This window comes from Aythya marila (assembly GCF_965140915.1).
Source record: "Aythya marila genome assembly, chromosome: 11".
Lineage (NCBI taxonomy): Eukaryota > Metazoa > Chordata > Aves > Anseriformes > Anatidae > Aythya > Aythya marila.
The window spans coordinates 8630686-8656828 of NC_139052.1; the positions used below are offsets into that span (position 1 = coordinate 8630686).

Below are 26143 nucleotides of genomic sequence, written 5' to 3' on the forward strand. Positions count from 1 at the left end.
TTTCAGTGGGATTTTATCTAAGGCTTAAATTTCAGTTGGTTACAAGCTCCACTAACTCTTTACTGCAGAGGCTATCACTATATCTGTTTTAATAAGTAGTCTCTCAAATGTCATCTGAAACTCCAAGTACAAAAAAAAAAAAAAAAAAATCAAGACCTGTCAACCTCTCACTACCAAGACAGATTTAGTTACTTTTACTAACATTAAGTAGCACGTATCAGGCCTTTCTTTTCCCAGTTAACAAACCCAAACCTGACCATACTTTACAGGACTACATCGCTTGAATGCAGCTCTCAGATTCTCACAAGCCACACATTGCACTTCTGAAAGTAAAGCACAGGACTTGCATGCCAAAGCATTTAAAAGTAATTCCAATAGCAGCAAGAAGATAGACTTATGTGAAAGAAAGAACAACACTCCAAAGGCAATTCTAATCTCACGTTAAAAAGCTCTGGTTCACATGAGGCTTCCTGCTGCAAGCTACATGCTTGTGTGCTCCACGGAGCACCTACACATTCAATCATTCTTTGAATAATTTCTTGTGCAGTCTGCACAGGGACCTCATTTCCTCTTCAGCAGAAGGCACCAGACCCAGGTGGCTTGGATGAGCAGCCATTTCAACTATGCAGCTATGGTGAAGTAAATATACTGCTATTTGAAACTGGAGATTGAACTACTGTCAAGCAATACAGAACAGATCTACCCACTCCCCTTAATGAAATCCCAAACCTTTTGCTATCTGAATCACCCAACATGGTATTAGCAGTTTCACTGGCTGAACTAACAGTACAAGTAAAAGATGCTTAGAAGTGGCTGGACTTCATAGATGGCCTTATCAGTGTTTGGCAGTGCAGTGAAACATGACAGTGTTATCAATGTACTACAGTGTAATCAGTCCTACAGAGCTTCTATCAAGTCTATCAATGGGGTACCAAAAGTCATTTATTAGTTCTATATTTCCTATGCTCTAAGATCTTACTGCAACAGATCCGATTCCTGGTAGACACCGCATAAGTCATAGCGGACAAAGTAAGGGGATAAAAACACCCTATTGTGTATTCAAAAAAAGTACACAGAAGAGACCTCTTCGGAGCAGTCAACATAACTGCATTCAAAACAAAAGCTCAGAAATGTGACATTCAACTTGTCAAAAAAAAAAAAAAAGCGGAATTGCCTTGTATCCAGCTACAAGATAATCAAGAGGAAACACAAACAGAAATTCCTAGAATGCTGTACTTTTAAACTACTAAAACATATTGATGTTGTGCCTGGAAGAAGAAAGCAAAAAAAGTTAAGTGATACTAAATTGAAGGAGAAATCAAGAATTCAGGTTTAAAATGTTAATGAGCATGGTGCTCATTCTCATTACTCAGCTTCAACTATGTAGCTAGCATACACAGGAAAAAGGCTGAGAGAAAATGATAGAGGATCACAGTGCAGACCAGAGAGATACTGAACAAGACAGATCAACATGTGGCTCTGCTAGAACCTACACTGCAAACTACAGCACTATTGAGTAAACCAAACTGGCTGTTACTGGAAGCAGTGAATTTGTACTTCATTAAGCACAGGCTATTTTACAGTATTTTTCTCAGTAATATTAAGTAGCTGCTACTAAGCTGTGTGCTGCCATACCTCAGTTCCCTTTAATACTTGAGCTTATTTTAAGCTAGTAGTGGAGTTAGCTTTGTACTGCACTGTAGATTCAAGTCCAGTACTAAACAGGATTCAACAATAACAGCTAGATAAACTAGCAACTGAACATCTACCATAAAACACTATTCCATCCTGCTCACACTAGTTTACTTTTTTCTTAGATGGACAAGAAGCTATTTTGTTCATTATGACATTGAAGTCAATATTGGAAAATACTGGCTTGAATGTTTACAGGAGCCTAAGTTGTTTCCATGCAACTTCATTTAAGGAGTTGCAAACCAGGTAACAAAGAAGAAAATCTGCTTATCTAATTGTTACTTGGCAGACAGACTTGTACTGTTAAGACCTTTCCACCATGCTCTAACAGTAACACAGTTTCTTGCTCAACAGCAAAATCCACCTAGTCTTGTTGGGATGGGGGTCTTTGACTCAGGTGAAGACTTTTCAACGCAAACCCTACTTACACTGCTCAGCAATAAGTGAAGCAGCAAGGCATAGAGCTTCAGCAGCTCACTAAAGAGAAACAGCTCCTAATAGCATGCTTTTTCCCAAAGGACAGAAATCTGGTCTTCTGCTGTCAGAGCACATGAATAGTTTGTTAAGAGCACCGTTTTATTAACAGTAGCACACAGCCTGTAATACAGTAATCTGTTTTAAAACCTGCCCTGGTCTGATTCTTACAACCCAGGGTTATCTCAGTGTCATTAGTCTGGGATCTTACCAAGCATGTGTAATATATGGAATACAACATGATGCACATAACCCTCATTCATCCACTCTCCTGATAGTTGATTGTTAGCAGGCTTATTTCCCATATCCACTGAATTTAATACTAGAGTCCCACGAGGCCTTTCAGGTTATTAACCCACATATAATCCTAAGAATGAAAACCTAATAGCATATTATCTGCAACCCACATTTAGAAATTAACACAGCAGTCCACAAGCACGCTTCTAGAGTACTGAAACATCTCTAAAACTTAAATCTCTCAGGTCAAATTGGCCTTAACATCATTAAGGAAAATCAGAATTCCCTTTTCCTAAGTGACATTTCTTTGGGTATCTGAGAACATTACATTGTCATCAATTTGGTGGAACAAATGTACTTTGCATGATAAAGCACAATCAACCACAGTAGAAGTTCTTAACATTCCTGTCTTCTGCAAAGAATGTTGTAACTGAAACCACTGAAAGCAGAGCAGTGACTAAGTATCTGAGTATCATAAAACAGATTAATGTGTAATTAAGACTCAGCAGTTACAATATTCATCCCCCACTGCTGAGAAATGACAGATTCTTCCGGAATGGTATTCACAAAGTGTTTCCTTTCCACAAAGTTTAACTGTGTTGTACCGATTCTCTAATATTGTTTCAAATAAAAAAGTAATGTGACAAACAAGCTTCCACCAAACCTTAAATGACCTCACTTAGAGATCTAAGACAGATGCTTTCATGCATGACAGGTTACACTTCCAGCACATGAGGATACCATTTGAACAGATACATAGGAATCTTAAACAGAAAACCAGACATGTTTATAGGGAGGATATACAGAGATTTATTTAATCAGGTTTACTATTTACAGTTGAGATCACTTTCACATACTACTTCGCTACTCTACATGGCTACATTATTTCCAAACCAGTTTAAGATCTACAGTCTACAGTTCACTCAACACATAAAACTGCTCTTCATAGAAAAAAATGAAATATTTCATTATAGAACAGTAGTGCATACATTATACTCCTGAAAAGCCAGCTCATATTTTAAAACACTAATGCTTGAAAGGTTTGATCTCTGAAGGTCAAAACTTAGTCTTATGTACCTAAAATTTTGGTTAGTTTTTTTGTTGTTTTGTTTTTACCATTATATATAAAGTTTACTGGACTTAAGTGTTTTTTGTTTTTGTTTTTGTTTTTTTTTTTAAAAAGTGACACTGGTGATGGGCAAGGTTAAAATATTTTTCAAATTGAATACAGCTGGCTTTTTTATATATATATATATATTTTTTTTACAACTTCGGCCAAAGAAGTTCCATGTAGTGAAGGTTTAACAAATTCTCTCTATACTCAAGAATCAGTCAGTTAATGCTTAGAGGTAATCCACCAACATAGGCATACATCCTTTGACTTTCATATCAACCAAATCACACTTAACTTGCAAATGGTTCTGAAATTAGAAAGTTTACTAGCATACTAAAACATTTAGATACATGAATAGCTGGCTAAAACAGTGAAAGTCACAGGTAATTATATGGGTGTGTGTAAAGCTGAGTTGTTTTGCCCGTCACCAGTGTACAGTACAGCTCTCCTCATCTGTGAAAGGTGCGCTTTGACTAAGCTTAGGGCAAGAAAGCTATTGCAGTAAACCTGGCCCATTCACCTTCCACACAAGTGAGATAAGATTGAACCACGTTCCCATTCTCTTCTAGGCGTAGGTTCCGCCAGTGATGAGAAGTTCGTAAGCAGGATCCCGACTCCTTCTACATAGTACTATACAGGCACACAACATGCCCAGAAGCTATGGAGAAAAAAGAAAACAAGTTGAGTACAAAGAAGGTACTTCACGATTTAACCTCTGCACAGAAATTGTCGGCATGCTTCACTGCACCATGAATGTCCATAACACATGGCAACAAATGCATTGTTCTTGAAAAAAGCTTCACTTCCTGCTGCAAAAAACAAACTTCAGCCTTAATTTCTTGAAAGATCCTAGACATGGGTTTAGTCAGCCACTTGGATGCTGCCTCAAAAAATTCAGATGGAAAAATGACTGATTTCTTCCTGAAAGATACAGCTTCAGATACTGCATGTGTTATGAAAGACAATGAAGTGAAATTCAAATACATGAGCCTCAGTTGTTATGATGAAAAACAAAACAAGAAGTTTCATTTTATGAAACTGCTCCACCTTACTTCAAATGCTCAGTGTGTTAGTAAGCTATACTAGAAAACTCAAGGCCAATGTGAATTATTCACTAAAAGTAAATTTCTTGCCATTGAAATTTCAGAGCTGTAACTATGTAGGCAAGTTTGCTAGGAATTTAGTGTTATGATCACTTGATATACATTTATAAGACTTGAATCAAATGAATATGATCAGGGATTCAGAGTATGATTTTAGGAAGGTTGCATTTTTTTGAGTAGATTTTTTTTTGGGGGGTAGGTATAGACTTACTGAAGTTTAGTGATGTGTTCTGAAGTCTGCAATCATTGGCAATAGCTTCTAGTGATGTAAGAAATTATCTTGATTTCTTCAATATGCATACAGGGAAAAAGACTATTCACAGATAAAAGTATTTCAAGACGCTCCTGTCATAGCTCTGGATTATAAAGCATCACCCAGGCTGTAAGTTATTTAAAAAGAACATGACTTGAATGGGAAGCACAAAAGAATTAAACTGGAGACCAGCCAACCAAGTGTAAAGCATGATGTTTTGTGAAAACACGTCACTTGATGGGAAAATTATTTTTTTAAATGAAGTCTGATGCAAATGTCACATGCATAACAAATTTCAGAAACCAAAGCTTAACTGAATGTACATGCAACTTGGTACTTCAGCATGCTGAAAGATACAAGAAGTTTTTAAAATCTTAGTTAAGTCTAAATAAGCAGCGATTAAGAAGCATGATGAAATTTTAGTCCAAGCTTTGTGTTTCCTGGAAAGTAACAAGATGTAAAAATTAAAAATATTATTTGTATTTTATTCTTTGCATTGGATCTATACCCAAATTCAGCTCCGGTCCAGAAATAGCCTATTGGGAGTAACCTAGAGTATGGCCCTTCAGCCTACTGGTAAAAATGAAATCTTCCTTTACTTTCAGTTAGTACTTGGATGGTTCCAGTTCGCAGGCTAACTCCTATAAATGCTATATGCATTATGCTCATGTCAGAGTAATAGGAAGAACTGAGTTACATGAAAAGCACTCTACATGGACAGAACCCTTCCAAAGGAAGAGGTAGCATCCACAATTAGAAAAAAAAAAAAAAAAAAAAAAGCTAGACTTGCAAGATTTATGGTAAGATTTGTAGAGCTTAGGGATATGGTTTAGTGGGGACTGTTAGCGTTAGGTCAGAGGTTGGACTCGATGATCTTGAGGTCTCTTCCAACCTAGAAATTCTGTGATTAATCTGTGATTAACTCCCTGTGGCTACAAACCTCTGAAGAAGGGTTGTATGCTACAAGCACAAAAACTTTTTTATGCTGACGAAAACAAGATAAAATGAAGAGTGCTATACAAATGTCTCCTTTTTTTTTTCCATTAGTCATTCTAGCCATATATTTCAAATAATAAAACTAGTTCCATCACATTTATGGTTATTCACGTAAAGAATCCTGGTCAATTGACTGAAGACATCCAATTTATGGAGTTGTGTAAAATCCAAAACAATCAAGTACTCTAGCAGACTTATATGATCAGCTTTTGGGTCAATATCAAAAACATTTACACACTTCAGGAGGCTAGCAAGCATATTCCTGGAATTCACTGTGAGCACAGAATGGGCTCCCTAGTATTTTATTCACAGAAATAATTCAGCATATAATTTTCAAAAGATGTGCTAGCATTTCTAAAGCCTTCTTTAAAGCATTTGATTCTGTATCTCTTCAATCTCTACTTAATAATATTGTAAACAAAATCTTTTAGAATTCTGTTGAGGCCTGATAGATGAATCTTTTAAAGCCTGAACAGCATCAAGGAAAGTTTAGACATCTCCCACAGTCAGCAATGTTTTTGATTTGCCTGCTAGCATTAACCATGGCTTATCTTCTTTCACCACATTTCTTCTTCTTTTTTTTTTTTTTTTTTTTGCTCAAAAAACTCACTGGCTGTATAGATATGCCAAATTTAATATCTCACAAATTATCGCTAACTACAGAAGATATCTTTAAGTATGAACTTTGCAGCTCATCAAGCAGCACTTAGCGTGCTGCAGTACCTTTGCTCCCTTCAGGTTGCCTCCAATTTATTCATAGTTCAGAGCTGTCACTGTGTTTTAGACAAGGGAATTACCATACACTTCAAGAGTAATTGGAACACAAACACACCAGAAATTAATTCTATGCAAAAAAGACTGAGTTTTCCCACAAATTAAAATCCTTAGAAAAGTTCTATCCTCATCTTCTCAGTCTTTTCATTTTAAAGAAAACGGTGAAAGCTAGATTTGCTTATTGCAAACTAGGAGGTAAATTTTGAACAGTCTTACCGCACTGCGTAACATACAAACTACAAATCCATTCTGAGCGGACTCTATCCAGCATTTCTGGGAGTGGTAATAGAACTGACCAAAACAGATTATTCTTCCTCTGCAGGACACAGCCTAGGTTACAGGCCATTTGCTGAAGTTTACATTTTTATCTACATGGCAATTATCCTGCAGCCTATTTTGCAGAGAATCATGCTATGTGCATACTTCAATTGTATATTCCAAATCGGAGGATGTCATAACTTGCATCCTAGGTTTTGGGAGGCAACAAAAAGAATTGTTTGAATGTGATTTAGTATTAACTTATCTTAAACTAAAGCCTTCTTAAAACACGCCAATTTACAAACATTTGAAATGTGGAGCAAAGATACAAGAATATGACCTCTGATAGACTTAAATCTGATTACCACTCAGTGAATATTACTAGACAGAAATTTCAAAGGTATTCCTAGCACCCTGTACTCTATTTTATTCAGTTGTCTAAACCAATGCCACAACTTCTGACACATTGTTACACTGCAGCAAAGAAAGAAATTGCTTTGATATTCTTATTTTCTTCCAAGCTGTTTATCCATGTACTTTTGCCAATAGCTTGATTACTGACACTTGGAGACAAATCAAAGCGTATCCACTGCAGAAAGTATAAAAACACCATGCTTGCCTAGAATTGATGACCCAGGAACAACAGAAGGACACAAGCGGTCAACATTTCCATTCTACTTGTGGTAGAAATTCTGGTCCAATCCCAAAGAGGATTACAATAGTGCTGCACTTTAGAGTAGACCTATGGATCAACCTGCAAACTTCAGCATTGGGAGTAATGCCTCCTTCTCTCTATTCAGCTCACCCAGCCTCATAACATACATTTTCTCATACGTAAAAATCTGCCACAGTAACTATGGTTGTGGAAATACCTTCATTTTAATTACAGAAATATTTCAGTGTTTGAACAGACTAAATACATGTATTGCTTTAACAGTTAAGATTTTAAGAATGATAATTTAAAAATCTTCCTTTGGAAGACTAAGCAGAGATGTCACCAAATTTCAAACTTCGTATCTGAAGAAATCTGGTTCTGGACCATTCAACATTACAGCATACGCTGTGACATATGATTACAGCCTTGCAGTGCAGCACTGAAATAGAAATTTGGCTATTTTCACAAAACTGTTTGCAAAGGATTATTTACTTACCTTCAAACATACAAACCAGCTCTAAAGCTGGTTTTGAAAATTAAAGTGCTTAAGCTTCTCAATTCAACAGGAACAATGTTTTCTGAATTCAAATGCTATTAAGGGCATAAAATTACTTCGAAATCAGTTTTTAAATCCCTTGGGATTTCTCAGAGACCATAATACTGACACAAACTGAAAATATGATTAATGTACTAAACCTGCCTGATTAATGAAAGCACAAAATTTTGATAGTACAGAAATGTTTAAGAGACACTGTCATATAGGTTTGTTTTTAATCTTAGTAAATAATGAGATGCACATTAGTTTTATTTCCCCAGTTACTTTTTATGACCAGAGAAACTACAACAATTTGGATTCCTATGAGAGACAACCTTCATTCAATTTTAAGTAGCTGCTGTCTCTAGCTTAGAGCTTTTTTTTGTACAAGTACAGCACCTTCAAGACAATGCAAAGATCAACCCAACAAAAGCAGAACATGCTATCGAAAACCCTGCCTTATTTTGTGGGTGTCAACACTGTACACATGCCATGAAGCATACTTAAGCTGATGTACCTCTAAAACAGCATGAAGCACGAGCCATCTGTCTCAAAGCTGTAAATTAAATACTATACAAATTCAAGTGTTAAATGCTTTCAGAGCACATTGATAGATACTTGATGCTTACAGATAATCAGTTTTCAAGATGTAACTTATTTACATTCTAGTTAATTACTACTGTTAATGTTCAGCTGCCTTCAAATCTAACAATGCACATTCTTCTCACAGTAGTTTTTAAACCAGGCTTAGTTGAGAAGTTCTGTGTTAAGGTGTTTAGGTCCTTTTGACTGAGGCTCATCTGTCTCTCAAACCAAGTACAAAGCAAAGCTGTTGACACCCTGTACATAACTGTAATAACCTGGACAGCAGTTCACAATTTCATTTGCGTTTATAAATAAAGAATATTCGCTTACCTGAATAGCAGCAAATGCTAGTGCTGCCCAGATGACATACATCATTATCTCTTGAAGCTTCTTTACAACCAGAGCCTCACAGCCCTAAAACAAGTAGGCTTGTTATATATCCTTCTGGCAACCACATTTAGATACACAACAAAAACCCTCAAAAGCATCAAACAGAGCACAAATATAAAAAGTTTTTCTTTAGATGACGTATTTATTTCCTATTAATCATAATTCCTTTCACCCCAAACTTTACAGTTCCACTAAACAGAAAATTAAATGATTGTCAGCAAAAGCACATGACCTGTACTTTGCTCTAAGCTCATGTTTTGGCTGTCTTACCTCAGAATAAAGGTCCATTGGACGGGTCAAACTGCCAGTACAATTGCTGAGAGCTGCTTTGCAACAGCTAAGTGGAACGCTGTTGTTCTTAGTTTGCTTGAACCAGATAGTGTTCTCCCAGTCTGTGTAGTTATGGATCCCACAACAGCGCAGCTGAAAACATACAGGTAAAGATTCACCATGTTTACCAATCATGAAGTTGGATGAGACAGTTCTAATTGCAATACCAAAACCATGGACATGTTAAGGTTTGGTTGACTTTATTACTTCAGTAACAGACTTTCTTTGACAGCATTATCAAAGTAAATCATGGACTGAATGGATTATTAAGTAGCCTGCAGCCTTAGGTCATTGAAGTCCTTAGAAAACAGACTGGAAATGCCAGTTCTTGGGGAACATTTGATAAGCCATTTTTCCTTTGTGCCCCCAAGACAAAAAATGTTATATTTACTGCTCGAAACAGCTCTATCAAAGTTTATGACAGATGCTTGAAAAAAACTACACTCTCTGGATGTAGTCCTGGCATGAACCAGAGTTTGTTCTTCTCACAAGACTTCAATGCAGAATTGAAGTTCATTTTATATGGCTGCATAGATATGTGGCTATGCGAAAGAGGAAGCCTTCAAGAATGAACCAACTGAACATACAGTTCTGTTCAGAGCTGAAGTTTCATATGTACAGTACAGTCTCAGAGGTACCGCCCTAAGGATTAGTTTATGAGCCTGTCCTTCATTTCAGGAGGCAATTTAGGCAATGTATTAAAAAGTATTATCATTGCTTTCAACATTCTAGGTATTTAATATAAAAATATTAGGATTTTATTGATGCAGTTCGAAGAACGTTGAAAGCTCCTGCATTTTCCATAATTCCCCCCCTCCCCATCCAGCAACTCACAAGACTAACATTCAGCTAGACTCTAGAGCAATTTTCTTCCCCAGAAGGTTCTAGATGAAACTGCACAGATAAGAGCATGCTGCAAAATCCCATTGCAGAAAAACAGAAGTACTAAATACTTGAATACAAATACTGATTCACTGATAACCCCCACAAAGTACACCTTCCCACCAACAATTTCATAATTTTACTCATCATAACAGAGTTCAGTTATTTATTGACTGCTGCTTACTAAGTTTGTCAGAACTGCTGAAGATGTGTCACAAATAGCAGAGTAACATAGCACCTGCGTTTTATGGACAGAAAGGACTGAAAAGCTCCAGTAAAATTACTTCACACATCTGGCAGTCTCACCTGCCTCTGTACGTAGTCAATGGCACGACTGGCTGCATCAGGATTTGTCCCATTGTATCCATTGTATACTTTCTGAATGCTGTGATCAACTTCATCCTCCACCTGCAAAACATTAGCAAAGCACCAGCATTAGCACACCAACAAAATAATTCCACTACTAATTACAGAACTCAAGAAACCAAGACAACTTGCTAGTATCTTAAATTAGCATGCTCTGGTGGTATAGCTTCTTAAAATTATGTCCTGACTTTTGCAAAGATATCATGAGCTTACAACCAAGAAAAAAATGTGCAGCTACATTTGGTAAGATTTTAGACAAAGCTTTGCAATGCATCTCAGAAAGGAAATGACTTCTACTATAACACCATGGGCATAACAGCAGACACTGTGAAGAGAAGAGCTCTCTGTAAGACCACGTATTCACCTTTCCACTTTCTAGTCCTTGAAAGTTCCAAACCAAAACCAGCATAACCATCCAGGCTAAGTCATTTTGTTAGGAACCATGAGGATATCATTAAGTCATGTGGCCTGTTCTGCCCCTTCTGATCAAAGCACTGGAATTCCCAAAGACCAGCTCTTTTGGCTGACTATTCTAGCTTACAGTGACCAAGGTCGCTGTTCAGTCCGCCACCCCCATGCTTTCTGAGAAATGTTGGTGGCAGTACATGGTACATAGCAACAGCTACTGGAATAGCTCCTAAAGCTACTGCAGATGAGTCAAGCTGCTAAAGATGCTGTCAAGTACATGTGTTTAAAAATGGATGCCACCCAGTAATCATCACTTGTCCCCCAAAAGACTTCTGATAATTCCCACTTCAGAGGAAACCTTACTAGAGCCTTTCAAGTAATAAGTTTCAGTATAAATTGTTCCTTAAATGCACAGGAAATTTGGTGTTGCCAAAATTTGGTACTAGAGTAAGATTAGAAAAAAAAAAAAGTCAATTCAGGGCTGTTGCATTCAGTGGGAATTATGTGCAAAGAATGTTCATCTCAGAACCAAACAGGAACCAAGCGAGCATGTTCTTTAGATCACAAGTTATAGTAGGAAGATCTTGCCAACGCATCATTGCAAAGAGAAACTGTTTGAAGAGAAGAATTTTCTGCAACAACAGCACAAGTTTCATTTCCCCTCACAAGAATGCTTGTTATCTTCACAAGCAGATCTGTATCAAGACACGACTTGAAGTCAATCTAGCCTTTGCAGGCAGCTTCTTTCAGACCCATTTGAAATCAGTTATGATTTAACTAACGATTGTCCTGATTTCAGCTAGGATAGAGTTAGCTTTCCTCTTAGTAGCTGGTATAGTGCCATGTTTTGGATGTAGGATGAAAATAATGCTGATACCACACTGATGTTTTATTTGTTGCTGAGCTGTGCTTACACTAAGTCTAGGACTTTTCAGCTTCTTGTATTGCCCTGCCAGCAAGGAAGCTGGGGTGCACAATGCATAAGATGGGAGGCGACAGAACCAGAACAGCTGACCCAAACTGACAGAAGAGATATCCCATACCATACCACATCATATGGTATAATTCATATGGGGTGGCTGGCCAGGATGGGAGGGGACCACTGCTCAGGGACAGGCTGGGCAGTGGTGGGTGAGTAGTGAGCAATTGCACTGTGCATTGCTTGCTTTGTACATTGTAGTATGATTATCATTTCTCTTCCTTTTCTGTCCTATTAAACTGTCTTTACCTCTACCCAAGAGCTTTTCCTTTTTTCATCCTGATTCTTTCCCCATCCCATTGGAGGGAAAGAAGCAAGGGGGGCAGTTGTGAGCAAATGGCTGTGCAGTGTGTAATTTCAAGTGTGTAATTTCAGACAGGCTAGGAAAGAAAGATATATGCATCTTCTTCTACATGCTCTGAATCCTGTTAACCAGAGATTAGCGAACTGCTTCTCTATCCAGATCAGAGACATGGTAATTGCTGCACTACACTGTAGCACACCAGCTCTGCATGTATTGGAGCAGAAAGCAATCATTCAAGCTATCATGTAAGAACTCAACATGCTTCCCTTTCTCCAGGAAGCATACAGCTTTCCTCAATTGCTTCTAAGGACTACTTTTACTACCAACTAGAGTCCCAGCTGATCAACTCTGCCAAGATACTTGAAACCTAATGCAGACTGTGAGAATGTATCCTTAAATTAAGTATCTTCAACAGAACATTACTGTTGAAGCAATCTATTCTGTAACAAAGATTAATAACACACAGATCAGGGTCTTCTTGTTAGCTGCTTATTTGAAGCAGTTTTCTTTCAGTTAACAAAACAAGACTAAATTTTTCCTTAATGCTTGACACTGCTTCTTCCAGAAAAGACAAGCAAGCAGGACTGAACTATAAAGTCCTTTGTTGCTTATATAAATGCAGATGGGCTAAAAGAAGGTCAATGGGGCTTTAATTCACCTTGCTATTAAGACAGGACTATAATGCCATCAAGTATTTCACAGCTATAACTTTTTTCTGCTGATTTTTTTCCTGCAACATTGACATGCAGACAGATACAACAGTTGGTGAAACTGCAAGTTAAACTTTTATTTTCTTCAAACTACATTGTGGTATCTCTAATGGCACACGGTATACTTTTACCATGTTATATTGGTAGAAGCATATTTAATTTCATTTTTCTGGCCCTGTTTTCTGAAATTCCATTAATAAAACAGTGGGAGAAGTCAATTTCTTTAGCCACACCCCCACAGCCATTGCCAACAAGCTGCATAAAGCTAGACAGTATACATTAACACATTCAGTCTATTTGGCTTGATTATTAAGCAGTGTTAATTCATAGACAGTAAGCCAACATTTAAGCTAGGGCATATTGTTTTGATATGCAATATGTTCAAATACTGTGTAACCTAAAACGTGCACTTAGTCAAAAGCATAAATAGGCTAGAAAGCCATCTGGAAAATTGGAAGGTACTAATTACCTAGACTCCCTTGTAGCATTCAATTGTCATCGATATGTTCCATGCAGGTTTTTTTCTTTCCCTCTGAGAAAAGCTTCAGCTTTGCTTTCAGGAATATTGCTGTTCTAAATTTTAAGATATTGATCTCTAACAGTTTTCCCTTAATGAATATCCATTTACAGTTTTGCAATCACATACAGAGAAGGCTGAAAAGGCTACACCTCTGTATTTTGGTCACAGTTTACAACAAAACATTTCTGAAATTGAGAGGTTATTACCTTTGCTCTGTAGATGTATCCAAGAACGACCACCACAACTTCAGTAATAAAAACCAAGAGCAGGATGATCACAAACTGTAAAATACAATCCAGGATATTTATGCAAGTAATTTCACACATTTTTCTGAAAGTCTCAATATAGCCTTTGCTATTTATTATACGTCTTTTAGGGTTTTAACTCAGCAACTAACCTAAAGCAGGCAATTAAGTTGACCAAATGGGTCCAGAAGTAACTTAATTCAAGAAGCTTTAATGCTCATAGCTTCACCAAGTAATACAACTTAAAACTGCCTAGCCAGGCAAGTGCTGATCATTAAGACCAAAAAAATGTAAATTGAATGTTTTAACCAAGTGCTTTTTTCACTCTTATATTAGATGAATAGGACTGCCACATCACACAAGTGACCCAGACTGTTACTACAAGTTGTAGATGGATTAAGGAAATGTTTCTTCAGATTAAGCCCTGAAACAACTAACAGCAATAGCAACCTATGCATTCATCTTGGTATGTTTATGAACACTTCAACTGTTAAAGAAGCACATACAGCATCCAAAAGCAACAAAATGGAGACAGTTTAAAAGCGGTCTCTCTCCTCTTCTTCTCCTGCCTAATACACAAACTGAATCTGCAGTTAAAATGTTTGGAAACATACGACAAATTCCTCGAAACTAAGAGTTCAAATTAAGCCATACAGAGAAAATTTAGGCATCATAACCACCCCTAGTCACTCTCAGTGCAATACACTTAACACTAGAAGGCTCCTGGCTGGCTCATCCTTCTCCTTCTGCAATTTTAGCTTTTCAATCAGAACAGATAAATGAGATTTAATTATCTAATTAAGTCATAACTTTTTTTTTTTTTTTTTAAGATGTTCACTGTTCTAACAAGTTGAACTTGAGTCTTCTGCTGCCAGAATCAGCAAATTCAACACCATCATTCAAAACAAAAAAAAAGAAGGTGGTCAGAACAAAATACAAGGCCAACATTTAAGACAATAAAACAAGACCAAAAAACTTTTACAACTATATTTTACGGAATCAATTAAAGAGGAAAGGAACAGACACAACACGCAAACACCATCATACGCAACTTACTGTAGCAAGTCCACAGCGACTTTCTCGAATTGTGGCACAACACCCAATAAGTCCAATAATAAAAAGAAGTGTTCCCACAGCTATGATAATAACTGCTGGAATGAGCGTGTAGACGTCTTCGAAGAAGTGATCATAGTCGTCATATGTGATGAACACATAGGCTCCCACGTAGCACAGTATGCCTGCTGCTGCCTATAATAGACACAATAACTGTAAGTTTATTTGAAGACTAAACCTTTCTGCAAGGCTACTTTGCAACAATTATTTTATCAAATAACATGAACTAGTGCTTTTACCTTTTCTTAAGGCATCATCACTAGATTATAGCACATGTTTGTTCAGAATACCTCAAATGGAGAACAGCCAATTCCAGCTTCCAAACTACATTTCATCTAGGCAGATTCAGTTCTGACTGCATTATGGAAGCCTTCTGATGCATGTAGTTAAGAAATGAGGGTAACCAAGCAATGAACATCAAAATCTTGCTCCCTTTTCTTCTCAAATACTTTCCCTCCTGTGCTATGAACTTAGCTTTTTACACTTACAAACTACGTAACTTTGATAACAGGATTTCAGGCCACTCAAACAGCAAGTTGTTTGTAATTGAACAGCTTTTCAGAACACGCATGCAGCTTTTACCTGCCATTTCCTACTACTTATTCCTCCACTTTGCCTTCTGACTACTACCTATGATTTAATGTTAGGACAGAATGGATATATGCATTGTAGACTAACTTCTGCTAGAGGCAACAGCTTTTTTCCAAGTAAAAGATACCAATTACTGAACGACTGAATCAAATACCTACAGACTTCTTAAACTGGAAGTTCTGGCAGTGACTTTCTAAAAAGAGCCATTGGATAAAAAGGTCTTTTGTTAAATGTAGAAAAAAACATCACATCAGGTTACTACCATATAATAGCAAGTAAGTCCTGGAGGGTTATATGGCCTGAACCAAATAATACCACCATTGCTACAGAGTTAAGCAATCCTACTATCCCTTAAAATGAAGCAATTACATTCTATTGATTTGCAGTGACAGACTATATCATTAGAATGCTTCATGTTACATACTTCCCTGGTGTCACAATACATACAAATCACACTGCCTTGCTAGGCTGAGCTAAAAACAGCACACTCAGAAGATGCAAAGACTAAGCCATGATCTGGGGAATTTAATCCTGCTGTAAAGAGTAGCATCCCCTTTACAATCCAATTCACACCCGAGGAACAGAAGTACATTTAGCTGGAATATCACGCACTTCAGCTCTGACCTGAGAAAACATACAGCAGGCTGCATCCCTCCTGCCTTCCTTCCCAGTGGTTTTGTTACCACCCCTATCCATGTGCTGGAAAGAAGAGGGCAGACAGATGTGCACACCTAGCTCCAGCAGTTATACTACTATAAGGCTGCATCGTACTACAGTAGAATCAAAGAACCAATAAATAATTCAGACCAGAAGGGATATCAGGAGATCATTTAGTCCAGTTTCTTACTCAAGGCAGGGTCAACAATGAATTCATACCAAGTGGCTTGAGGCTTTGTCCAATGTCTTGGAAATCTCTAAGGATGGAGACTCCACAGCCTCCTAGGCTGTTTCACACTCCTCAGCGTGGCACAGAACAAGAGAGGTGATCAGAAAACTGCTGCCTACCATTTCAGCACTGTTTGCTACGATTCATATTTAGTCTGCAATATTACTGCAACTATTTCCCACAAACAGCACTGCATAAACACTGCTAGCATAAAGCCTTACATACAAAGAATCCTCAGCAGCACTTTGCTATAGGAACACTAGCTCAAAGAGAAAAGGATTAAGAGTGAGCTCAGAAGTACCTTCAGTTCTGTGTGGATCTGAACATTGTATTTCTCCTCTACCTTTATGTATGCAGTGAGGGTAAGTGTGTATACTCCGCAAGAATCTCAAAGCATCCAGAAGGCTCACACTCATCCAACAAAAGGTGCTATGGAGATACAGCAGTAATGAAACTGAAAATTAAGTCAAATACCAAAAGTGAGGCATCACCAAACAAAAAAGGGAGTGAGCTAACTATTAAGATTGCCCCTTTGCACAAAACACATCCAATTGCTAATCCAACTGTGGAAATTGTGCCATGTTAGGTACAACATGGCAAAACTCTCTATATACTCTCTATAAGTACATTAAAGTAGGCTGCAGTGAGGTGGAGGTTGGTCTGTTCTCCCATGTGCCTGGTGACAGGACGAGGGGGGAACAGGCTAAAGTTGCACCAGGGGTGTTTTCGGTTGGATGTTAGGAAGAACTTTACCGAAAGGGTTGTGAGGCATTGGAATGAGCTGCCCAGGGAAGTGGTTGAGTCACTATCCCCGGAGGTCTTTAAAAAGACATTTAGATGTTGAACTTAGTGATATGGTTTAGTGGAGGAGGACTGGTTAGTGTTAGGTCAGAGGTTGGACTCTATGATCTTGAGGTCTCTTCCAACCTAGACAATTCTGTGATTCTGTGAGAACGCAGACATGCAATTTCTGTAGACAAAGCAAAGATTCAAAGTAGTGTCACTGAGCAATGGCATTGCATTAACTGTAGCCTAGCAACAAAGCATTTGAATGACAAGCCAGTGAGGTAATCTGTCACTTCGAAGAATTAAAATGCTTCTTAGAAATATGGTATTTTGTAAGGTGGAAGAGAAACAGCTGCAGCTGGCACGAGCCATAGAAAATATACCACAGAAGTGTAATCAGACCCACTTGTGAGCCCCTTTGTCTTTCTCCACAGGAGGATGTTTAAGCAGCTCCCTTCTTTTCTAAGAAAAATCTGGATCATAAAGGAAGACTTAAGATTCCTGATAACTGGATGTGCATGTACATTAAAAAAATATATTTGAAAGAAAAAAAATAAACATTAAGAAGCCATCTACACATGTTAACTTTCCATCCCTTTGAGATGCATACATTTTTGAGAAACTTTTTCCTTTCCAGTATTATGCTTAAGATGAGTCTAGCTAATAGAGTCTAAGATACTAACAAGCATCAAGTGCATTTTTTTCTTAAAGAAATTATAACAGCTGGCAATGCATGTTCCTCTTTAGACTCCTCATCTTATATGAACGTGGTCTGAAGATATCACTAAAACCTTTTCACACGTGGAACTAGAGTGACTGACCAACCATGACAGCATTTGTCCTTCAGTTTTGCTTCTAAAGGCTGTACAACTGGACTTTCTGTGGATAAAGCTGCAGAATTTTGGAAGCAGCAGGGTGGATTCATCTGTCTGAAAACTGTGTGCTAGAATCATGAAGCAGAAAGTAAAGACATGGCCTCTGTGCTTGAAGCGGCCACCTAGTCAATGAAGTCAGAACTCTAACTACCCCTTCCTCAAAATCACTTCAACAAATAATCTTCTAGAGAAACAAGGCACCTGAAAACAAAGCCTGCCAGAGTTTTCATACTCAGATCAGTTTTAAAAGCTATGAAGATTCAAATTCTTTTCCTCCATGTATTACAGTTGAGCACTATTACTGAACAGGTAATCTGGTCTCTTGCAGTACTATGAAAAAAATGCAGTGCTGCCCTTCTCATTCACAGGAAAAAAGTTTCAAAGCCTTCCCTTCTCATTCCATGTCAGATATGTGATGCTTAGTGTTTTTCTGAGCATGCCCTAGATCAACAAGGGAGGGTAAGGAGAGGTACCTGTATCAGCATTTTGGCTAGAATTAGGAGAGTCCTTTTGGCGGAATCCTTTTTGCTCATCTTCTGACAATTTTCATTAACTACCTTTTAGCCAGCATCATTAAATGGGCTTGGCATGTACAACAGGACCCCATTTAAATGAAACTAAGCCAGAAGATCTCGTCCTTAGCACAAAAGGTTTTGCTCCATTTCTATAGTATAGCACTGTGTTGTATGTTCAGATAAATAAAGCATAAATAGTGTGATAGGCAAAGAGCTAGGTTTACCTATTGCAAGTATATATTCCACATTGGTCAGTGCTGTACCAGCTGAGATGCACATTTCCCTCTTGAAGTCCAAGAACGGTAAAGTTGAACCTATGCTTACTGTTTGTTTTTTAAACACAGCTTCTATCTAATCTGAAGCTGATCTGAGCTTGTCATTTGCTTCTCAAAAAGGGAATAATGCAGAGAAACTAAGATCTCTATCACAAGGATAATTAAAAAACATAAACCAATCCAATTCTCAATGCTTATTATTCTGAAGAATAAAAGGTAAATCAACAGAATACTAAGCATGCTCAAATCAAACAAATATGGTGGCTTTTTATTCACATCTATTTACAATCATGCATTTCTCCTATCATTAAATACATGAACGGCATACAATTCAAGTAAGTCTTTGATAAGCAAGACCTGAAAGAAGAATTCTCTAATAAACTGCTCAAGGCTCTGAATAGAGATGGCAACAGCTCCTGAATCTGCGCCAGGTCACATGCATGCTCCAGGGAGCCAGCTGGTTATTCAACATTCACACATCCCTTCCGAGCTGTCTGCAGCTAACTTCAGTACTGAACCTGACATGGCATATGCTTATTTTAGGATGAATTAACCTTTAAAAAGACTGCTGAGGCAAGTACAGTCAATGAAAACAGTTTGCTGCAAAAGGCTAGAACACGTAGATACCCCTTTCATAAAATTTACTGATAGACCTCAGAGATCAGAAAAGCTTTGTATAGTTGCTTTGGCATGGGCCTCTAAGGAACTACTGAAAACATCACAAGCATGCAAGTAACTGGAGGGAAAACTGGAAGATCTCATGTGCAATGCATACAACAACAAAAAGAGAAGTATTATAGGTAAGAATATTTAGAATCTGGGAGTTCTCCCTGTCTTTGGGCTGGTGCAATAACATCGTCCTAAACCCATGTCTGTTTTCCAGAAGACAGCTTTCACCTTTCACATGCACTGAGTTGTACAAGCCTACTCACTGTCTAGACAAACCCTGAATCATTTTAAGTAGGCTGCAAATTAAGAACTGCTTTCATACTTCCAGTAATCCTCATACATAGCAGCAGCTTGAAAGCTGAAGTTTTTGCTCCTTAGGAAGATGCCTGGAAAATAACAGATCCAGACTACTGGTTCTGCTGACCATTTGTTTATCAATAGAAATCGCAGCTCCATTTACATACTATTGCTTTCCTACACTACCCCACTCATGTTCTTCCCCAACAAATCTGGAGGGAACTCAAAAGACTTATCTCTACAAAGCACTGTCCTTGGTATTACTTTTGCTATTGGACACTCCGGGGACACAGTAAGACCCAAACAGAGACTTACTTTTTTTTTTTTTTTATACTCTTTCATTTACCTGGGCTAAAGAACACTCATCTCTCTGGAATCCTCATTTTATTCACTGTTTTTCTTAAAACAGTCTCTGAACAAGCAAATGAAGGTAGCAGCAAAGTATCATATGCTAGGAGAAACCATTTTCACCTGATATCTGATTAGGTAAGAAGGTATGTCACCCTTTTTGATAAGGACACTGAAACCTGAAAGACAATAAGTGCTTAGAACTGCCAACCCTACCATCACGGATGGGTAAGTTTCGGTGGTTATACAGATACCACTCAGCCCAAAGACTTGTCATTCCACTCCCAAAGTATCTGTCAAGACTGTGATTGTAAAACACATCTATGGTGTACTCTGACATGCTGTGTTCCCAACCTATTGCTTTATGTTCAGGCTTCAGTGAATCTTTTAATTCTCACTGCCCCTCTAGTATGTTGGGAATGTGCATTTTTAAGAAAATGCCATGCACTCAAGACTTTAGGGGTCTACAACTGTATCTGTTTCATTCTTCTTAACACCTCCTTTTCTCCATGCACACCAATGACATTTTGTACCTGCACATATATATAGGCATTGACATCATGGGTTACTATCCAGTTTTTGGACTTCTTGCAACAGCACACTACAAATTGTTTCTTTTTCACACTACTTTTTTCTCCATTTGACTTCTACTGTATTTCTCCATCATTTTCTGACCTGTTCAACACACTAGGATATTCACAGCCTGATTACTTTCAGATACAAAACATTTTCCTCATGTTTAATTTTTTCACCTTTCTCTCCTTCAAAGTTGAGTTTCTCAGTTTTAACCTCAAAGACCCTAAAGGATAAGGCCCTCTACTGTTTATTTCTCTTTAGGTTTCTCTCAGCACTTTGCTACTCTTTATCTCCCTCTCCAGTTCCTTCTAAAACAAATACACACTCACTTGACATTCTTTTCTCTACTTGCTTAAATTGGTATCCATCCACCATAAAACCCAATGGCTTCTGGACCACTCCTCTACTTCTTTCTCATCAATAATTGTTTACATAGAAAACTGGGCTATGGCTCCCTCTCAAAAGCCTTTGGGAAAAGAAAATTAGCAATTCCATCTAATCTTTCCAAGAAGGGCAAGTTTGAACTGATGCTTCCTATCGCTGCATTTATGAAGTACCTATAGGCTTAAGCATTCTTTGCCAAGTTATCCAAAATTCAAATGAATGTTTCATAAGATCTACATCATACTATTCTTGATGACTACCACTTTTTTTTTTTTTTTTTTAAAGTCAGCTGCATGTTCACAGCAGATATCCAACTTTCTATACAATAAACTATGTCCTGCTGTGAGAAGGCAGTTTCTCCAGCTCATTTAAAAAAACAGGCCACAAAATAGTTTTCATAAGACTATATAGAAACAAGATTTTTTTTAATGATGTCAACCAGAAAACTTAATAAATACCAGAACAGGACTTCTCAGAACGTGTAGAACCACTAGCAAATTCAGGGGAGTTTGGGTTATTAAAGTTAGAAGTCACAGATGACGAATGTGTACAGCTATGACCTAGTAGCATGCTGCCTTTTTCAGAAGCCTTGAAAGACAAACATGGAACAGCCGTAAAATTATTAGAAATGACAACCTATTTGACTCCAATACTGAAAAACAAGAGAACCTTATTCTTAATGATTTATGAAGGTTTGTGGGTATAACTGAAGGCACTGCTCTTTATGCCTGCTGCCACAAACAGGGACAGCTTGTCTTGGCAGAAGTCTTTGGCAGTACCATTTAAGCTAGCTTGCTTCTCCCAGCAACAATTTGTAGCAGCAAAAAGAACTTGCTATTGCCAACATGCTTTTTCTGTATTAATTTTACAGAAACAGCCTTGTCAACTGCAGGATTTGTTAATATGAAATCATACCTGCACAAACAAAACTTGATGTTTTTTCTTGTTGCCAGTATTTCTAAACCCTAGACATTACCAAACAGTACTATCTGAGAACTTCTGAATTAAACGAAATGATATGAGCTACTGCAATACACACTCAGAAGCCTGAGGTAAACATCTCACAGCACACTGCAATAGATTCATACTGAATAGGAATAGTATTGTGGCTTCATACAAGCAGAAGTTCCATCAACAAAACAGTAGAACAAACCAACGCTCTTTACATATAAGAAAGCATCACAATTTAAGCTGCTTCTTCTGTTCTTAAACACTTCTTCAAAACTGAGGTGTTTTTTTGACACTGCTGTCATACTGATCTAATAGACATAGCTGTTGTTTAGAGGTGTGGTCCCACAGTGCTGTGCTCCTAAGCTTTCTCTTGTTTCTTGCCCTTACCTTATATCACTGTGTTCATTTGATAGCTGTTCAACCAGGATCATCGAATTAAATACACGTAAGTTCATGCCCAGCTTTTCCTAGGATTAGTTTTCTCCTGGAAACAGGACTAAAGCAGTTAATCGCAGAGTTAAATGCACACTGAGGCCTGCCCAAGTAAACAGCAGAAACACAGGCCTTTCCGGTAACAGCCATAGCACTTCATACCCCACGGCTTCAAATTACCTTATGGATGGCAGAGATCAACTGATAATAGCATCAAAAATACTTGAAGACTTACAGTAGATATCTTAAATTTTCTCATCTATATATCATTAGGTTCACAGTATCCAAACAACAGCTGATACTAAGCAATTTCCCAACTCTCTTCTAGACTAACAGCCCATCAAGTTAAACATAACATAGAAAATAGAACTAAAGGAAAAAAAGGACCAACATGTTTAGTAGTCATGAACTCAGAATGCATATCATCATTATTATTTTTAACAAGTTGCATTCTAGACTACAGAGCATAACAAGAGAAGTCTCTGCTTTTTCTTCAGGCAGCAGAAGTGGTAATTTTCTGAGCATCTCACATTCAGAAGACTCAACTATAAAAGCATTCTGAACATTCACACCCTCCCACAAATTTTAGACCCATGGTAAGGGAGAAGTTACAATCATATAATGATAAAATATCCTGAGTTGGAAGGGACACACAAGAATCAAGTCCAACTTCTGGCTCCACATAGGATCACCCCCAAAAATGGATCAAACCATATTTCTGAAAGCATTATCCAAACACTCCTTGAATCCTGATTTGCCTGGCTAGTCTAGCAGATCTTTCAGTGACTTCATCAAAATAATCCTAAATTTAAATGCAGAAGCAACTTGATATATCTACAGACCATGAAGATGACGATGATCATGATGATGAGATTTATATATGAAACCCTAAAGAGACATATTAAGTTTATAAAGGAAATTAAATGAGGTTTCAGAGTTACGTGACAAATTATTGGCTATTGATTATTGTCAGAAGTCTCAGTGCAAATCTGAATGATCTAATTACCAGAACTGGAACTATGTATGAATAACAATCAAAAGATTTCTGTAACAGCACAGAAGCAATTAACGTTTAGTGACCATCTAGTTGACAATGCAACATAGACATTCAGCTCAAACACCAAATGAAACATGCTAGATCAAGAATTCAAATGCTTCCTTTCTCTTCTGCTATTTAAAATGAAGATGTGCTACTTTTGCTCAAAGTATGCAAGAAAGACAAATGAATTCTTTTCCTATTTTTAGCACGTAGCTTGGCTAAAGAGGCAAAACACGGATTTTGTGATTTTCACTTTTTGGGAAGCATGCTTTTATCATTCTACATGCAACTTAGCAGCATGGCTGTTCAGCTGCTTGCCTGTCAGAAAACTATCCGCATAAGCTGACTTCTCACTTATGGTTTGCAGAATACATCAATGGCATTTTAATTTGACATGAAATACTTTGTATCTAAATACAGTCTGTCCTGAATCAAGTTTGTCTCTAAACTAAAGCCATTAAAAATGGAAAAGCGCTCCATTCAGCATTACACAAAATAACTTCTGCACTTATCTCTGTTTAAGCTGGATAACTGCACTTGCAATTAAATTATTAAATCCAGCAAATAGCAAGCAATACTTTTCATATTTATAAAACATGAAAACTCACTAAAGTTTGGGGGGTGGATGAGAAATTGCATGCAGAACGCATTCATTTATTAGACATAATCTAATTTAAACCAGCAACCAAGGTGAAAAAAAAAATACTTCAAGATGCAACGCTGACTACCTACATGTCCAGTGAAAAACTAAGTATTCTGTAGCAGCCACCAAATTACCTTTTTTTTTTAATGCCATTTGCACATAACAAAAAGCCACACCCTTCAGAGCAGATTCCAAACAAATGGCTGTGCTAAAAGATTGATGCAGCTACATGATACTTCAAAGGTAAATAACGGAGCTAATACACCTCAGTGAAAATGAGCTATTCCTAACGTGCTCCACTTAAAAGTCAAATATGCCTCACACTTACTGTTCATGTCTCTGAACAGCTGTATACACAGATGTCAGTGAGACTGCACAGGCATGCATCTTGCCTGACCATGATTCGTGTTTAGGCACCCAAGAGAGACATTCCTTTGTAAAAATTTAGACAAGAACATTTATCCTCTAACATTTGTTAGCTTTCATATGGCTTTCACTATTAGTTATTCCGCTAAATATAGCTACTTTTTTATGTTCTAATATCTTGTTACCCACTACCCTTTTTTCAAAGCTGAAATCTTTGAGCAGCTGGGACAACAAATCTTCTGTTCCTGAAGCTGGGATTACAGGATGAGAAACACAGGATCTAAAACCAGAAAAGGAATTCTTAAAATACACAGATAGCCTTAAATGTGGTTTCATTTATGCACACATTGTTCTGAGAGGGCACTTGTGACAGTGAGTAAGATGTCAAACTACAGCTTGTCATGTTAAGTCCATCCTCAGAAAGGGGTTTTACAGCAGCCTACTGTTGCACCAAGCCCACAGCCAGCTTACAGGGTTGTCTTGCTGGCTGTAGTTGCGGCAGGTTTAAGCAATGTGTAAATAGCACGATGCAGCTGTGCTCACTGGAAGAAACAAACCACAAGACTCACTGTTAGACTATTAAGTTACACGTGTATCACAGAGCTGTCCTAAACCATTGGGGAAACAAAAAAAAGCAACATACTACATACTTACCACTAAGTACTTAGAACAGTCGTGTTAGATAGAAGGCCAAAAGCTAGGTGGCTGTAACAGCTCTTTAAAGTCTAAGCCGGCAGACCTGAAAGCCTCAATAACGCGGCTCAAGGTGTATTCAGTTACACAAGCGTCTCTCGTGCTCTTTACACCGTCGCTACCAGGCTGTCGAGGCTCCCTCCACCTCTCAACTTCGGAGGCGAGGGCGGCTCGGCAGGGACGGGCTGCGCACAGCGCTCCGGCACAGGTCCCCAAGGAGAGGGCACGAAGCGTCTGTCACACGGCCTTGAACCAAACACGGCAGCGGCACAGCGGCACGGGGACGCTTCCAGCCGCCCGCTACCGAGGCCGGGACGGCGCCCAAGAGACGCAGCCCCTCAGGGCCCCCGGCCCGCGGCTCCCCGGCCCAGGCCCAAGGCCTCCCCCCGCCCCACAGGAGCTCCCCCCGGCCCCGGAGGCGCCCACACTCACCCAGAAGATGAGGTTGAGGAAGACCAGGACGGTTTTGGAGGAGGTGATGCCGCACTGCCCCATGGCGCCGCCGCCGCCGCCCCTCAGCCCCCGGCCCCGCTCCGCGCCCCTCGGCTCCGCTCCGCCGCCGGCCCCGCCCCCACGTGACCCGAGCAAGCCGAGGCAGTGGCTTGCGGAGCCTAAGATGGCGGCCGGCTGCGTCACGTGCCGGGAGGGGGGCGGAGGAACCTAAGATGGCGACCGCTCCCACTTAAAGGAGCCTGCGGCGGGCAGCTGCGAGGTGCGTCGCGCGAGAGCTTTGGTCAGCTTTCGCCGTCCCTTCCCTCACGAGGAGGACGGGCTTTGTCAGCACCATTGGCAGCATAGACTGAAGTGGCCCTTGGATATCCGCTGTACTAATAATGACTTCTTTCAGTGGATGTTTAGATTGTGAGGGAAAAAAAAAGAAAAAAAAAAGCCCTC

At 38.6% G+C, this 26143-nt stretch overlaps 1 protein-coding gene across 1 annotated transcript; it reads right to left on the reverse strand.

The window, feature by feature from the left end:
* Positions 1–3189: 3189 nt before the first annotated feature.
* TSPAN3 (tetraspanin 3) lies at positions 3190–25813 on the reverse strand. The gene is made up of 7 exons (XM_082769297.1): positions 25682–25813; positions 14867–15058; positions 13772–13846; positions 10585–10686; positions 9337–9489; positions 9007–9090; positions 3190–4175 (listed from the first exon to the last, which is right to left on the reverse strand). Exons 1-7 carry the CDS (start codon positions 25742–25744, stop codon positions 4083–4085), a joined length of 762 nt encoding a protein of 253 aa, XP_082625423.1. The 5' UTR covers positions 25745–25813; the 3' UTR covers positions 3190–4082.
* Positions 25814–26143: the final 330 nt, after the last annotated feature.